This window comes from Anarhichas minor, unplaced genomic scaffold (assembly GCF_050575085.1).
Source record: "Anarhichas minor isolate MPS153535 unplaced genomic scaffold, ASM5057508v1 ptg000040l, whole genome shotgun sequence".
NCBI classification, from domain to species: domain Eukaryota; kingdom Metazoa; phylum Chordata; class Actinopteri; order Perciformes; family Anarhichadidae; genus Anarhichas; species Anarhichas minor.
In genome coordinates, this window is record NW_027466486.1 from 11,054,668 (window position 1) to 11,071,384 (window position 16,717).

The 16,717-nt window shown below is 44.5% G+C and overlaps 1 protein-coding gene across 1 annotated transcript; it reads right to left on the minus strand.

The window, feature by feature from the left end:
- ccdc9b (coiled-coil domain containing 9B) lies at positions 1-16,226 on the minus strand. The gene is made up of 14 exons (XM_076108167.1): positions 16,194-16,226; positions 12,261-12,368; positions 11,990-12,094; positions 11,690-11,845; positions 10,648-10,797; positions 8,426-8,488; positions 6,509-6,687; positions 5,101-5,150; positions 4,931-4,966; positions 4,642-4,738; positions 3,618-3,651; positions 2,954-3,527; positions 2,789-2,871; positions 1-2,462 (listed from the first exon to the last, which is right to left on the minus strand). Exons 1-14 carry the CDS (start codon positions 16,224-16,226, stop codon positions 2,436-2,438), a joined length of 1,695 nt encoding a protein of 564 aa, XP_075964282.1. The 3' UTR covers positions 1-2,435.
- Positions 16,227-16,717: the final 491 nt, after the last annotated feature.

Here is a 16,717-nt window from a genome sequence, read left to right on the forward strand (position 1 = left end):
TTTGAGATACAGAAAAAAAACTTTATTGATGTTCTGTATGCCTTCTTCCAAACTAAGCTATGGTGCACACTGATTTAAATGAGCAGGGATCACACCTCGACACACACCCTCGCAGTTATTCCTTCCTTATGAGCGCATGTGAAAACATGTAGGACAGCAGTGGAAACCCAGGAGGAGCAAGACAATCACAACCACCTCCTAAATGTGACATTCAAGCGAGGTGACAATGGAGATGTGTAAAACGCTAGACGAGGACAAATGCTCAACTGCTCTATGGTCGTAGGTCCTAAACTTCATTTATCTAAATTGAGTCCCACAGGGAATTTTAAATATCTCAGAGATAATCTGTATGACATGTTTTTTAAACAGTTTATGTTACCATCCATTCAAATTCTATATATAATATAGAACAAGGCCCCGATTAGACTGGCCTCAAACCGTCTGACTCGCTTCATGGGTTCCCCAGTGTGCTAGATTCCTGGTTATTTGTATTTTATGTAACCACAGCTGAAGCTGACCACATGTCCACTCTGTTCTCTACTAAGGGTTACATAACGGTTTACTACTGTAGCACTGACACAAGAACCACAACTTCTTTGAGGACAGAGTTCTTGTAAGGCTTCTTATTACACTTGATACCAAAAATAAAATCACAGACTGCTAATAAATAAAAAGAAATACAAATACATGGCAGATTTGTAAAATAATTCTGGTTAACATTGTGTTGTCCAAATGGAGAGGTGAATAAATAAATTCAGTGTTGATGCAGAGCTGTTAATACATTTAAACACTAGTGTGTGTTATGGTACAGGCCATGAAATAAATGTAAACCTTCAGTATTTGAAGAAGCCAATATGCAACAAGGCACAACAACAGGCTAGATTCTTGATTAGCTTTTCAAAAATATTAGTGTCTCTTGTGATTATAAAAGAGAACAAATTACAAAACAATGCGAAAAGAGAATTTGCAGCTGAATCCCAGTGTTTTGACTGTCGGTCCCACAGGGGCCAAAATCTTCAACAGAGAAAGAGTTGGAGGCTGTTATCAACTGGGACAGTGTTTGAAAACAGCAGGAGTGAAAAATTACAGGTAATATTTTAGCTCTCAAATTAGTTTTGATTCACAATTGTTGACTTTCAAGTCTCTGGTGTCCGTTGTTTAAAATGACAGACATACAGTACATTGCAACTCCATATTAAGTGCTGAGACACGTGTACTGAGAGCCTGAGGAATAATTGGGATTCAGCTGTAAAACTGTGCCGACTTTATAAAACACAATAACAATGTGTGGATTTTGCTATTAGCTGAATGTTAGCTTAACATTAAAGGAGGAGTCCAGCGATTAAGAGCTGTATTTATATGTAGGTTTTGGGGACTTTGGAGACACCAAAGAATCATTTAAATCTGTGTAGCAGAGTTCAAAGATATGACTTTTAGTGACTAGATTGGGTCAAACTTAAAAAAACCTCAATGCTACATTTCCCATAATCAAACTTGATAGCATTTCTTAGATCATATCTGCCTTGCAATCACCTCACTCCTTAGTTTCTCAACGTGAGCTTTCTGTTTCAATTAGTGAATTCCAAATTGAGATAACCTTGATGACATCACTATGACATCATCAGGGTTATTTTGTCAGACTCGATGAAGCTCCTTCACGCTGAGCTGAATCGCACTGACCACGACGAGTCCACTGAGCTTGACGTGTAAAATGGACGGAGTCCCCCTTTAAACGTTCTTAGTAACAATAACAATGAAACACTTTTTATGCCAGTAGTAATATTCTAGGAAGTTAACAACTTAACTGTTTTGGTCAGTGGCCAATAAGACAATAAGTCCCAGATGTGCCCTTTAATATTGTAGTGATTTCTGATTAGTTCAAGGCCATTGACTGATGCTGGAAGCAATAAATAAACTATGTGTAGTCACACAGTTGTTATGTGTATAAATACAGACTGTACTGTAGGTCTGTCACTGCTGTATCAACATATAATACAGTCTTCACTTATTGAAAATACCTCTAAGGCAGAATCAGGCACTAGATAATTTGACTGTGGCTTCTCAAGGGCTATCTAGCCTCCTGATATGTACCCTGACATTTTCATACAAATGTAAACATTCAATGATATTGCACTGAAGCAGCGTATTAACATGTTGAAAAATGTGTCAGTACACATACTTTTATACTCATAAAGTGCTTGGATATAAAAAAATATTTGAGCAGGAAAAACTTTCACCATTCCTTCATCAAATCTGAGAGAGTTTTGAGAACGTCCACAGGTGGGAGGCGCCACAGCCAAATGAAACCAGGGTTTAGTGTGTCAGCCACAGACGGGGCAACTCAAACGAGCTGCCCGAAGCAAAACGCAAATACAAAAAGGCAAAGGCTCTGTGTGTCGCTGTGATTTGGTTTCAGTATTTACGACCAGAAGATGTCAAACAATCTTCCCGCGCTCTCTTGCCTGCAAAAAAAAAGAGAGAAAAACATACACAAAAGCACAAGTTAAAGCTTATTCATTTTCCATAATTCAAATAATATTCATGTGTTTTCTATATTAAGAATTTCAGGAGGAAGTTACGTATTATCAAGCTGTTTCAGTGGTGGATGAGGTAAAGGGGCATTCTCTCATGAGACTATTTATCATATCCCACAGCTGCAGTGCAGATAGACTCTCTCTCTCTCTCTCTCTCTCTCTCTCTCTCTCTCTCATCCATTTGCACTTCCCTCCATCGGTTAATTTACACATCTATTGATCTTCTCACCCTTCTTCCTGTCTCTCACACTGACCTTGTCGCTGCTGGTGGAGTGTGTTGGGTGTGTTTCTCCCGACTCCAGGCTCAGCACAGACAGACCGGAGTCTATTAGTTCCTCTTTGAAAAGAAAACCAACACTAGATCAGTTATATGTCATCCGCATAGTAGAAATGTCAGGTCCATCGAAGCTAGTGCATACCTGTGTTTGTGTTGCTGATGTTGCACTTGGCCAGCTCTACAGGCTGCACAGAGCTCGGCTGTAGCGAGGCACAGGCGTTTTCAGCAGAGGGGGCGCTGGGAGCGGTGGGGAGGGTGCTGTCTTCTTTAATACATTCAGTTTCAGAAGCCTGCTGCTGGGCAACAGGAGGAGCAGGCGGACCACCTCCCTGATCCTGAGGACTAACATCCTCCTGCTTGGCACTTTCCAGAGGCTGCTGTGGCCCCTGCACTTTGTGTTGGGTCTTTCTAGGTGAGGAGGCTTTTAAGGGCCTCGGGCAGGCAGAGTCCTGAGAGCCTGTGGTTTGCTTTGTGTGAGCCGCCTGGATGAGCGCCTCTGAGAAACGCACTTTCTTCTCCGAACCCTGAGGGGACGAGGCCTCTGCCTTCCCCTGAGTGGGGGCTGCTGTGGATCCACTCACTTCCTCAGATGTACTCAGGGAGTTTGGGTCGGGAGACAGCTTCAATTTCGAGTCCTCATCTTTCTGATCTTCCACCTCGGCATCTGTGAGGGCGTCGAGTTCCTCCAAAAACTCTTCTAACGTCGTGTCAGCAGACTAGAGGATGAGATCAGAACAACAAATCAATGTTGCAGTGACATTTATGAAGCAAGACAGTTTTACACTCACACAGGTCTGATATCTCACCTGTTCGTTCTCTCCGTCTTCATGTGCCTGCCATCTAAAAAAATAAATAAAATGAGTTTCATCAAAAGCTGTTCTGTAATTTAAAAAGTGTGTGTTGTTAATCTGTTATTCTTTTCATTACCATATGCAATGTACAGTAAGCCTCATAGAACGGCTAATTAAATAATTTGACAGCTTGGGAAATACGCTTCCTGCTTTCTCGCCGAGTTAGATGAGAAGATCGATAACTTTCTTACTGTGCAGTAAATATGAAGCTACAGCCAGCAGCCAATTAGCTTAGCTCATCATTAAAACAGGAAATTGGACGACATATATAGATTGGCTCTGTCCTGAGGTAACAAAATAGGATGAAAAAAAAGGAGATATATTTTAATTAGTGAGCTTTACAGGTGCTGTTTGCCCCTATTTCCAGTCTTTATGCTAAGTTAAGCTCAGCGTCTCCTGGTTGTAGCTTCATATGTACCATACTGTGAGAATTGTGTCACTTAGTGGCCTGAGAGCTGCCACTCACTACACTACAATTTATTCCCAGCTGTGTAATCAGCTCACCCTGCTAACAAGAGTCTGTGAGGACACACCTGCATGCTGTTTTGCACTGTCCCCTGACCCTTTCCCAGCTCCATCACTGAGACGCGTGGAGAGGAAATCACCTGGCACATTACACTTTCACACTAAAAGCCCATAATGCATCACTCCTGGGTCTGTGGCCTGGTGGCTTTTTGAGGTGATGCAATGCTTGTGTAACAACACACACTGAAAGCCTCCTCACCACCCAGCACAGTAGCTTGTTTCACAACACAGGATGGCTGGAGGAGGAAAAACAAATCCAATGCCGTGAGACACAAAACGAAGCCTTCTGGGTTAATTAGTCAGCTGCTGGAAAACAACAACAGCCTTCCCCACAATCGTTTCACTTATTTCACTCGTCATAGTATGTCTTCCAGTAACACTCAATTGAGGCTGTGGGGAGAGCATGAGTCAACTATAACATCAGGTTTGTAGATGATGTTTAGCTGCTACTGACCTCCTGGCTCTCCCAGTCAGACGATCTATGCCTTTTGCTTTACTGCTCATCACTAGCACGTCTTTAGCTCCCTTGTCTTTGCCTCGCTTCTCATGACCTAGGACAGAAGAATACCAAAGGTTGAGTCACAACTAAATTACATTTTACATAAAAAGACAGTTCTCATTTCTGCGGAAGCAACAGTACATCTTTTACTGTTTACTCGCCGTGTGTGCTTAAATGTCTTTAAATATTAGGAAACAACAACAATACTAAACGAATAAAATAATTGTTGCGTGGGATATCGCACCTGCTCGGGACGATCCTCTTCTAGCATTTCGTCCACCTGAAATAGAAAGAAACTGATTCAATAAAAAGGAAAAAAGGACTCAGACGATGGAAACATCATGTTATCATCATACTGTGACGTGAGCGGTCCTCTTCCTCATCTTCTCAGTTTGCGCTTCGTGAATGTCTCACCTCTGCTGGAGGGCCCCCAGTCTCTGTCAGCGAGGGATTTGTCTGAAAACCTAAAAGCGGAGGTTCAGTTAAGACAGAAACACAAACCAATGCAAGCTCATGTCTCATAACCGCTTTTTGTTGAGGGGGCATAACGGCCCATCTCCACCCCATCAACAGGCTCTTCTCACATTCAACTATCATTATTGTACATCTGTTATGTAAATTTGAGATTTTGCAGAATCGGTGAGTGTTTTTTTTTTTGCTGCATGAGTCACACTCCTGCATTTCGCATCCAGTGAAGCCATCGACATTGTTGATTCAAAAACACACTTCCTCTTCTATTCTTACCCGAGGGCCTTGTTGAAGCCTCGCCAAATAAGGCAAGGTATTCCATCCCTTATCCCAAGTTAAAAATAGCCGCTCCTCTTTTGTCTCTTTACATTTTGAAGCTTCCTTAATAAACAGCACATTCATTCACTCTGCGACTCTTTGTACCACAGCCTGGTTTGTTTGAAATCCAACAAACACTTACAACGACTGGGCTGTATCTCATTCCTCCTGTAATCAAACTCAATCCTCACAGTGAGAGAACACACAACCAGATATGCTTACACACTGTTACATAACTGGTCATACAGGGGTACAAGGATACAGGGATACGTGCCTGAAAGGTAATTATTTTACGTAATAATTGAGCAATGTCTTGTGACTTCACGAGATCTAGACTCGTGAGCACCTCACCTAATGGATCCTTCCACTGAATAATCTAAATAGAAAGACACCAGATGTTCTTCAAGGTTAGTTAGTTTGTTATCTACATCTGCAACAGTGAATGAAGCTTCTCACGAACTTCGGAAGTAAAAGAAGAGGAGACAAGCATTGATTCTTAAAATAGCTGCTAGGCAGGGCAGGGGATTTAGCCTGATATCAACTTGTTACACTCTGTTTTGATCTTCAGCCTGGCATTGACTCCACTTTAATTGATTTTTATGTGGGGGGGAGTGGGTCAATTTTTCCTAATCAATCATTTTAAGACGACAGGTGACAGGTGTGCCGGTGTGAGTGGAGCTTATGCTAAGGTAAGCTAGCTAGCTGCTGGCATACAGACATCAGAGAGGCATCAATCTTCTCATGAAGTCTCAGCAAGACGATGTATTATTAAATTACACGATGTAAGTAAAGCAATGAAGAAGCATCTTGTTTCATAACTAAGGGGATTGAAGACTAGAGGACAGAGACATAGATTTACAACACCTAGACTGGAAAGATAACACCCTAATCTGTGTCCAGTCAACATTTCCTGGAATTGAATTCTCCATTACAAAAATAGAGGGAGCCAATTAAATATCACCCGGAGGGACAGCTGTAAGAAATCTAAGACATCAGCAGAGCTGCCTTGGGAAGTGTGAGTGCTAAGAAGTCTTACATGTTGTCAGATTTGTCCACGTCCCACGCCCGTTTCCACTGGCCCTTGGCGTTTTTGTGGCGTGCCACTCTCTCCCTGTCGATCTGCTGGCGCTCTTTCTTCCACCGCACGTACTCCTCCTGCTCCTCTTTCGACGTGGGGATGTTGAGGTCTGTGCTGGCCTGCAGGCTCTCCGGCTCCTTTAGCAGACACAAAACAGTTGCATTTGAAATATGTAATACATCCGAAGCGTCACTCCACACACTAATCGGAGCGGTGAAGCTCAACAACAGCCTCACGTCAAGCATGGCTGCTCATGAGACATCTTCTCAATCTCTAAACAAAGCATCAGGGCAGTATACAGATCAGTCGGGTTCAAAAGAAAAGGAACAAACAAGGATATTATTTTCATGGGTTCCACTTTACTGTAAATGCCGAGTGCTGCATCACTGTAAACACTGTTAATTCCAGTCGGCTCCCATTTAAATACAAAGAGCTCCTTGTTTGTCTACCGTGACGATTGGACGGTAACACAATCAAATTCTTTGAGATAATATTCCAGTAAAAGGGTGTCCAGTAAACGCAATTAGATCCCCTTCCTCCTTTCCCCTCTTAACCTGTTTATTGATTACTGCCACGAGAGCAGAAAGGATTGCTTGCTGATACTAAAGAGTGATGTGATGCAGGCTCTTTAACACATCAAAGGGGACAGAGGCTGGGTGCTCTTGTTACAAAGCCCTGGAGCAAACCAGGACTACAAACACGGCTGTGCTCCGATGGAAACCACGTACAAGACCAGCAGACCCCGAGAGAGAAAGCGCTTATGAGTGTCTGTTTTTTGATGTTGCTGTCTGGCGGAAAAAATATCTAATTGTGTGAGAAAAAGGGAAAAACAATCAGCATTTTAGCGAGAGAGAGAGAGAGAGAGAGAGAGAAAGAGAGAGAAACGGCACATGATGGGTGTCTTTGCCTCAGGTGTGGACCAATCACAGCCAAGTAAACATGTTGCCTTCATGTGTACATTTATTGGAGAACATGGCATCTGTGCTCATCCCCCTGCCCCCCCCCCCCCCCCCCCCCCCCCCTGTCCCCAGGAGAACGTCAGTGTCCACAAGGGAGGCCGCTTCCAGCATGTTCCAACAGGCCGTCTCCTGATGACACCACAGCCGCCCTGCTAATTAGCACTTTTCAATTTCTCGCCTCCCTGAGGCCTCGCTGGGAGGTTGTCAGGGGCCAAGGCAGGTAGAGGAGCACAGGGAGTCTGGCCAGTGCTGAGAGAGAGAGAGCAGGACTCGTGCTCAGACACGTGCATGAAAATTAGATAGATTGCTACATGGTGACTAAGAACGATCCTGCTCATATTCTCAATTGTTTCCTCCAAAGCTGCACTGGTTTAGGCCTGAAAATGCCAGAAGAGGTTTCCTGTACATTTGTTAAACAAAGCAGCTAACAAATCCAACGGCTGTGTGACCTTTACCCCTTACACAACACCCAAAAAAAAAACTCAACGCATTGTATTCCCTTGAGCTGCAGCTGCAAAGACAGCAAGGTACAGAGAGGCAGAGAGGCATGAACAGCATCACTTGTTGTGCCTTTGAAGCCCACCCTTCCTATTTAGCCTGTTTGTCGCAGGCAGGATCTGCGCGACAGCTGTGAGCTACTCCAGCAACGTTGACACGTGAGCCGGCGGGAGCCAGATGGGGACGAGCGTGTTGTGCCTTGTCTGCATGTGAGCGTTTGTGATGAGAAGCGTGTATTTGCATCCCTGTGTGTTTCGTGCGCTCACATAGTGGCGCTGTCATGTGGAAACCTTGTATTCCACATTTGTTTTCATCTAGAGATACAACCCTTTGAGATGGGTACACGTATTAGAGATGGTGACAATATGCATGTTAATATGTTGTGTGTGTGTTTATGTCAACTGAGGCATTGTGGTACCTGGCATTGCTCTGAAAGCCTGTGCTGGTCCTCGGTGTGCTGCTGCCCTTGTTTAACCCCGTCCTGTCACAGAGGAGAGACAAGACATAAAAGGAAGATCAACACATCGACAATGAAGATGACACAGCAACTTGTTGTCAGCCAATTAAACATGGTTCAAAAGAGGCACATTACTTCCGCCTTAAACTTTGAAAACAAATCAAGCGAGAGCACAGACGGAGGATTTAGGGGCCTACACTGCCCCCAAGTGGACTAATGTCCTACAGCTTCATTTGGCACTCGTGGGTCAGTTTTAAATGTCCGCTCTGCAATGAGGTCACCAAGCAGAGCGCAGTTGGTGGTTGAATTTCATTTTGGTTTGGAAAATGGAATTCATCCTATTGCAGGTAGAGAATTGTGTGGATTTTGTTTTTTTGAGTGTACATCTGCGAAGATGCACTCCGGTGATCACAGTGGATGAGTCATGTTGCCGTTAACAGCAACATTTGAACAGTGTCGAGGTGGGAGCAACAATAAACGCTGGACAGAGTGGTCTAGTGCACCTGCAGACAATGACGCCCACATGCACTCTCCTGCACCCAAACGCTGCCTGGCTTATACACAAACACAAAAGACCCCCGTCTACCTTATTTCTTCTCTTCTTTCTCCTCTCACTCCTTCTTCCTCTCCCTCTCTGACCCTTTCCTGGCACCTCGCCAGGCCCGTCTCTTTGGCAGCATAATGAGCCTTTTCACAGTGAGAAGGCAGTCGAATGTTAATTAGATCAAATCGGTCCTTTCAGGATGGTGGGAATGGGGAAACAATTCTGCCAGAGGAGAGGAGAACACTTAAGGTTCCAGAGAGGAGAAATGGAGGCTGGAAACAGACGGTGGGCTGCCAATGAGTCTCTCCCTTTCTCTCCCCCCCGCCCCCTTTTTTCCCCTCACTCCCTCCCTCTGCATTTCCTTTCTCATGAGTGTGAACTGACAGTTTTGTCTTGAGGGACCTCCAGGCATTACAATCTGCCTGGGACTCTGCCAAATAACTACACCCCTCTCGCAGTCGTTATTTATCTACACACACACACACACGCTCATTAGAAAATATGTCAGAGGCCATATATATGTGCAGCTTAACATGGATATTTTCCAAACACGTGGAAACCAGTTCTCTGGGACTCACAGATGACTGGTGTGCTGGAGTGCTGGCCACTGTTCAAGTGCTGATTCAGTCCACATGACAAATGACGGGGGACAGACCAAACAGGGAAAGAGAGCAGCGTGTTCAGCCCATAGATGTAGTGCACATTAACTCAGACGGGACAGTTTGCAGCGCTCAGCGTATCAGCGTATCAGCCAATCAGAGGCAGATGTATATATACATATTTAGCAAGACCCTCCAATGGCTTTGTGTTCGCAGACCCCTCCCACCTCTGTGTTTACAGTGGTGAGGATCAGCTGTCTGTGCTGTGCATTAACTCACTGATTGAGCAGCCTGTGTGTGTGTGTGTGTGTCTGTGTGTGTGTGTGTGTCTGTGTGTGTGTGTGTGTGTGTCAGAGCAGCTGTTCTGCATACCCGGGGGGGGTTCAATGACAGTGTGGCATTTCACAGCCTGGCCGGGGGTGCTGCATGTGCACAAGTCTCTGCCGATCTGCGGTAAATATGGAATCTGAGACCGACAGTATATAGTGAAGCTATTGATGTTAAACATGCCATCTCTGATCTCACGCTACCAATAACAAGAGCTATGAAAGCATCGATCTATCTTGCACGGCCCTAGAGGGACTCTGTGAACTTAACAGGCCAAAAGGAATCTAAACCCAAAAGATTGAGTGAGTTTTCCTTTGCTAAAAAAATAGCAAAGCCACTTCAGAGGGAGAAAAGAAGAGAAATATCTATCAGATCAGAGTGGGATTAACCTAAAAAAGTAGGAGGCGGCCTCCAGGCCTTTTGAAGGTTTGTTTCTACAGCACATCTACCAACAGCTCTATTAGTAGCCCCCCTCCGTTCTTGCCACACCAGTCAGTCACAGCCCCAGTCCACCTCCTGTCCACAGACCATTGTGCTCCATCACTGGAGGGGAGTGGCCAGCCCACATGTCTGACATCTATGTAAAACACGTCGGTGCAGCACGAGAACGAACAAAGGGGGGTCAGGGAGTGGAAACAGGCAGGGGGGTGCATGCAAGGTTTTAAATGCTGAAGCGTACGATCACTGGAATGCTCACTGTGTCCGATTCAGACCTGTTCTGCTGCGTCTCTATTGGTCGTGTGAGGCGGCTGATTCCCCCTCCCAGCTGACTCCACACGCCTCGCCTGTCCGTCATCTGTAGGGCTCTTGATGTCCGAAGGGCCTGGCCTCCTCTCTGGCCTCTCACTCACCACCCTCTTACCCTGGAGAGACAGGTACTCATGTTAGGGTGTCATATCTGTAGCAACAGAGCCAAACCTGCTCATGTCCAAAACATGCACAAAGATTAGTAATTTCAGGGTTCAAATTTCTAATTTGTAATACAATCAGAGCACAAATCAGAACATTTACCTCTCACACAGCTGCACATTTTTAGCCATACTAGTCTGCCGGTTGGACCAACAAACCGACACACAAATATCCCAAAAACTACTGGATGCATTGCATTAACTGTTGTACAGATATCCACGGAATGTATCATAATGACTTTGGGGATCCCCAATTCTTTGGTTTATACCTTCCCATCAGCCTCTTTTTTCTACTGCTCTTTTTTATTTTTATTTTTATTTTATTATACTATATTAATCCCGGTAAGGGGGAAATTTGTCTCTGCATTTGACCCATCCCTGTATATAGGGAGCAGTGGGCTGCCCATGACAGGCGCCCGGGGAGCCTTTAGGGGTTCAGTGTCTTGCTCAGGGACACTTCGACACGTCCCAGCCAAGGATCGAACCGTCGACCTTGCAGCTACCAGACAACCTGATAACACTCTACATTAAATAGGTAAAATGAACATGATAACACACCACACTAGGTTTATTGTGAGCATATTAGCATGCTAATGCTAGCGTTTAGATCAAAGCAAAGCAAAGTTGAAAAAAAGCACCTGCTGAGCAGCGTTAAAAGCTCTGACTCCATGGATCTGATATATATGTAGGTCATATAATATAACAATCATAACATGTGTAATTCCTGAATGAGGAATTGCTTTTGTGTTGTTCCTTCATGTATTACAGGTAAACCTCAGGGGGTTTTGGGGTTTCCTATATTTGTCCCTGTCGCTTTAAGTGGAAATTGGGACTGCAGTGTATTTACCTTTTTTCCAGCCATGGTGACCGTTAGCTGCTTCCTGTGGCCTCGGCCAGCCCCCTGCAGAGGGCCTTCCCCCCCCTTGTCGGGCCCGGCCTCCTGCTGTCCTTTCCCAGCCGGTGAACCGCCGCTGAATGGCTTCGTGACCACCACGCGACTATCCTGCTCCGGACCAAAGACAAACATATTCTAAAAATATTTTAAGGCTTCTTATCCTTAGAAAAATAAGTGTGAAAAAAATTGGCTTTCAGCAATAATAGCTGTGCTTCGACGCGTGAGCTTTTCAAGAATTATTGAGAAACTCACACTGGTGGACTTGCTGATTGTGATGGTAAGATCCTCAGCTTTGCCCTTGTGGCTCTGTAGCGCCATTCCTTCCTCTTCTGCCCTCTTCCTGTCCTCCTCCACCTCCTAAATACAACGCAATGAAAACAACAGATTATTCAGGAAGCCTGAAAGAGCTTCAGGCTCTCACAGAAAAGACACGAGCCCCAGACATGTATTCCTACAACTGATGATAATCGGTGAAATGTTGGACTCCACAGAAGCCTCTCTGCTTGCAAGCACCTGCCCATACCTTGTGCCTCTTCATGAGCGCTTCATTCTTCTTGCGGAGAGCCTCGATCTTCTTGTCCAGCTGCTGGTCCTGCTCATGATCCCTCTTGGGCATCATCTCACCGGGGGTCTGGAAAGAGACGCATCAGATCAGTAACCTCACATTTAAAAATGAAGGCCGTGTGTGCAAAATTTGTCTAGGTGTGTGTGTGTGGGTAACACTTCCTTTCATTAAAATCCCTCTTTAACATACTGTGCCAACTGCGAACATGAAAGAAATGTGCACAAATATTCAAAAGAGGCCAGAATAGGATATTATCACAGAGTGATAATGGGGAGGCGTCAACCATGCCCAACACAGAGATCTCAGTTCAGCCTGCAGCAGCTTCCTGTTCCCTCTCCAACCTGCTCTGTGTAGTCTCTCTGGATCTGTGTGGCTCCTTCACCTGACTGTGACTGTGAATGGTGACGGAGGAACTCCCCTCTGCAGCGTGAGGTTCACGAGAGTATACCGCCCCCTTTAAAGACCAAGATCACTGGAGGTTCAGGTCAGCTGTATGACAAGTCAGAGACGCAATGAAAGAAGAAGCTGCATTAACACCACTGTACTGCACAACCTGTTTTAAAGGGATAGCACCACATTTTGGGGAATTTAACTCATTCACTCTCTTGACTTTGTGCCAGCTGCGGCCTGTAGCTTCACATTTAACGCACAGTCATGAAAGTGGTGTCGACCTTCTCAAAAGATTCTTAGCTAGAAAGGACATTAGAAAATGTTGAACTGGTCCTTTAAATTGGTGCACCAGGGTGTATGAAATGTCAGCATTAAGACTGGTGACAAGGCAGCTCCTCCCTCATATAAAATGCAACATATTGTTTCACAGACACCGAAATGTAACTTCCAACAGATGATAGGCTGCGATAGACAAATGTGTGTCAACCTTTTTGAAAAGGTGGGATCAGAGTTATGAGTTTGCTGGTTGCACTTTGCTAGCCAGCATTTATTTTCATATTGTACACAAAGTTTCATTCAGCCCACAAACAGCAGCGCTCTGTGAATACTCAATGAACGACAATCATTGTGAAAAACAAAGCAAAAAGAGGAACTCTCGACTCAATCAGCTGAAACAAGTGTTTCCCACTTTGAATCAATCACTGACTGTTGTTAATCAGAGCTGAGGACAAGTGACAATGGAAAAGTTGCCTCCGCTGCTTGTTGAAACTGTGAAAACACATAATTCCTTTTGAAGTACCCCATTCTCCCAACTCTGTAGAAATTATTCGCAGGGGTCAGACCGTCGAGGCTGCTCTCTGTGGTATTAGCACAGAACGATGAATCACAGCGAGCGCACGAGAGACCGAAGCGCACAAAGGCCATCACATAGTGAAATAACAAAAGCTACACATCCTGAATGCAGTGTGTCAAACCTGCAAAGACACGGTGAGCGTGAGCAAAAGTTGGGACTCACTCAGAGAAGCGGCTGGAAAGTGGTTACCTCACGGCTTCTAGTTGTCAGGGTATCCAAACACAACAGACCATGAGGACATACCACCAAGAATAGGCGCAAGGGAGAGACGCTGCCCAACCGGAGTCTCTGCGAGGCCAATGGCGGAGACTGAAGTAAACACCGGCCACCACAAAGTGGGGAGACTCTGTTGTGGGGACGGTACCCCTTCTGGGATCGGCCCGGCGAGTTCTGTGATGTGTGCAGCATCAATACACAACCACAAAACACACAGAGACGTTGTGGGTCTGCCAGCGGACGGCACCCATGCCTGGACAGGCAGGCGAAAGGGGAGAGGCAGGGAGGGGGTGGGGGGGGACCCTGCAGAGAGAAAGCTGCCAAGGCTTCCTCGCTGCCCAGCGTTCCTGCCACCTACAGGAGCTCCAACAGGGGAGAGGAAGAGCATAACTGAAACGCTGCATGTAGCCACAGCTAAATCTGCGACAGAGCAGAGGAGGAAGAGGGGGGAACCTAACACCAGAGAGAGAGAGAGAGAGAGAGAGAGAGAGAGAGAGAGAGAGAGAGAGAGGTGTGTGGGAGGAGAAGGGAGAGGGAAAGGAGAGAGAAGGCACTCACGGGTCTTTCCATGTCAGCGGTGAGAGCTGGGCTGGGTCCAGACGTGAGGCAGCCGAGGCGGCAGAGAGGGCTGCCTGGAGTCGACGATCATGCCTCGATTACAATGAGCCAAGTTGGGCAAGCAGCCAAGACGTCTAACAAACACACAGAGCTCCCCTGTTAACGGATTTCACAGCACCCATCCGCTTGTCCTCTCCCCCCCTATCTCTCTCTCTCCCTCTCTCTCCAACCCTCCCACCCTCCTGCACATATGCTCTCCCACTCCCTCACTCTAAAGCACTTGCTCTTTCCCCTCCTCACTTATCCTCTGCTCAAAGCATGCTAATTATATCCCGTCCCACTCCCCACCATCTTTAAGAATATTGGCGCTATTGCCTAATTGACAATATATAATATATTTTTTTACTGCGTATATATATTTATATGTGGCATCGTATGCTTAGCAGCCGCAGCAAATCTATACTAGTACTGCTAGTGGCAATAAGATAATAGTTTTATAATATAAATAATCTGATTATTTAGTAATTATTTCTTTCTTTCTTCTCTAAAGCTAGGGGCGTATATATAAGGCCTTCAGGGTTGGTGAATAATGACTTTGGGTCTGTATTTGTGCTGACAATTTGTGGTATATGAACGTTATATATAGAAAATATATAGAAATTAAATATTTTTTGTTTGTTTTTCTGAGAATGTTTATATGTAATCATGCTGCGTGTGTTTTCTGTGTGGGAGCTTTCACACATATTTTCTGTTATATGCTTGTGACGCGACCACGCGAGAATCGATCTAAAAGTTTGACAAGTGTCTTTTTTTAATTCACATTAAAACGTGACGCTCTATGAATTTCAACATCATAAATGAGATCCAATTGTTCCCACTGTGGTTTCAACAGCTGCGTCTCCTACAAGCTCCAGACGACATGTTTAGGGTACTAAAGAAGCTTCCTAAAGACTAAAGGGGGGGGGGGGGGGGGGGTTGTCTGTAGAATTTCCCACAATTCTTCATGCATGGCATGCTGCTGCCTTTGCCAAAGCCAAGTCTGACAGCTAATGACATGCAGCAACCCGGGAGTCTGGCAGACAAATGCCAAAAGCAGCAGAGTCAGAGCATTATGGAAACAAACACATCTTTGAAAGTCACCCGTCTGAGCTACATTTCACTCCACATTGCTTACATTCTACATGGATCAGTCCGGCTAATGAGCAAAAGCTCTTTACATATTTTAGCCTACAAGTATTTGAGTTGTTTTTTTAATTAATGTTAAGAAATGTCTCGAAAAGAAATACATGGAAATGATTGAAGTATTTGAGTTACAGCAGGTTTATGAACTTTGAATGTCAAATAAAGGATAAACCGGTAGTTGAATTTTTATATTATAACGTAATTTAACCTGTAAATCAACGAACAAGACCAAGGAACCTTCGGGCTGTATTGTGCTACATGCTAACAGTGCTACATGCTAACAGTGGCGATGCTAACAGTGCCGATGCTGACAGTGCTACATGCTAACAGTGGCAATGCTAAATGCAGACTCTCGTTGTCCATTTTAGTTTATCGTGTTAGCATGCTAACATTAGCTAATTAGCACTAAGCACTTAAAGCACAGCTGAGGCTGATATGAATGCCATTAGTTTAGCAGGTATTTGGGCATAAATCAAAGTAATGGAGCAAGTGAAAATGTTGTGTTTAAGATACAGATTATAATACGTTATTTCAGTCTGGACCAAACAACTGACCAACATGCTGCTAGCATGTCTAAGAAATAGTTTCTATCCTTCACAAAAATGAATTAGTCTTCCTTATACTATATATTTTTTTCTTTAGATGATAGATAACGTTGGATAAGTGAGATATTAAAGTAAAGCTGCACTCACCTCCACATTAGCTGGATTCTGCAACACCGTCATAAAGATGAAGCTGTTTCACACCATGTCCACTAGATGGCGCCAAATCAACTTTAAACTGGAGCCTCCAACACATGAGGGAGAGTCTTGACTTCTGAGGAGAGGACAAGGAAGAGGCCGCCTCCCTCCCAGCCTGCTTTCCTTTGCTCGATTCATTGCGCCTGATGCCCTACAAATACATGTCATAATATTGTATGATAAATATTGCATGTTTATTATTTCAATCAAAATCTACTGGAGATTAATTGGAATAAGTGAAACAATAATGCGATGAAAAATAATGTGAAATTGAAATAAGAGTACAAAATGAAATGAATGTACAAAATATTATCCCAAAAAGTGTAGTAGTAGCTAGTTCATAGTTAACAGCATTTTCCTTGTGAACTAGCGCCACTATTTTCTATAATCAGACAATCGCTTTGCAGTTTTTCCAATTTCTTCTTCACTTAACTTTTCGATAACAGTGCTTAACACTGTCACCCAAATTAATATGA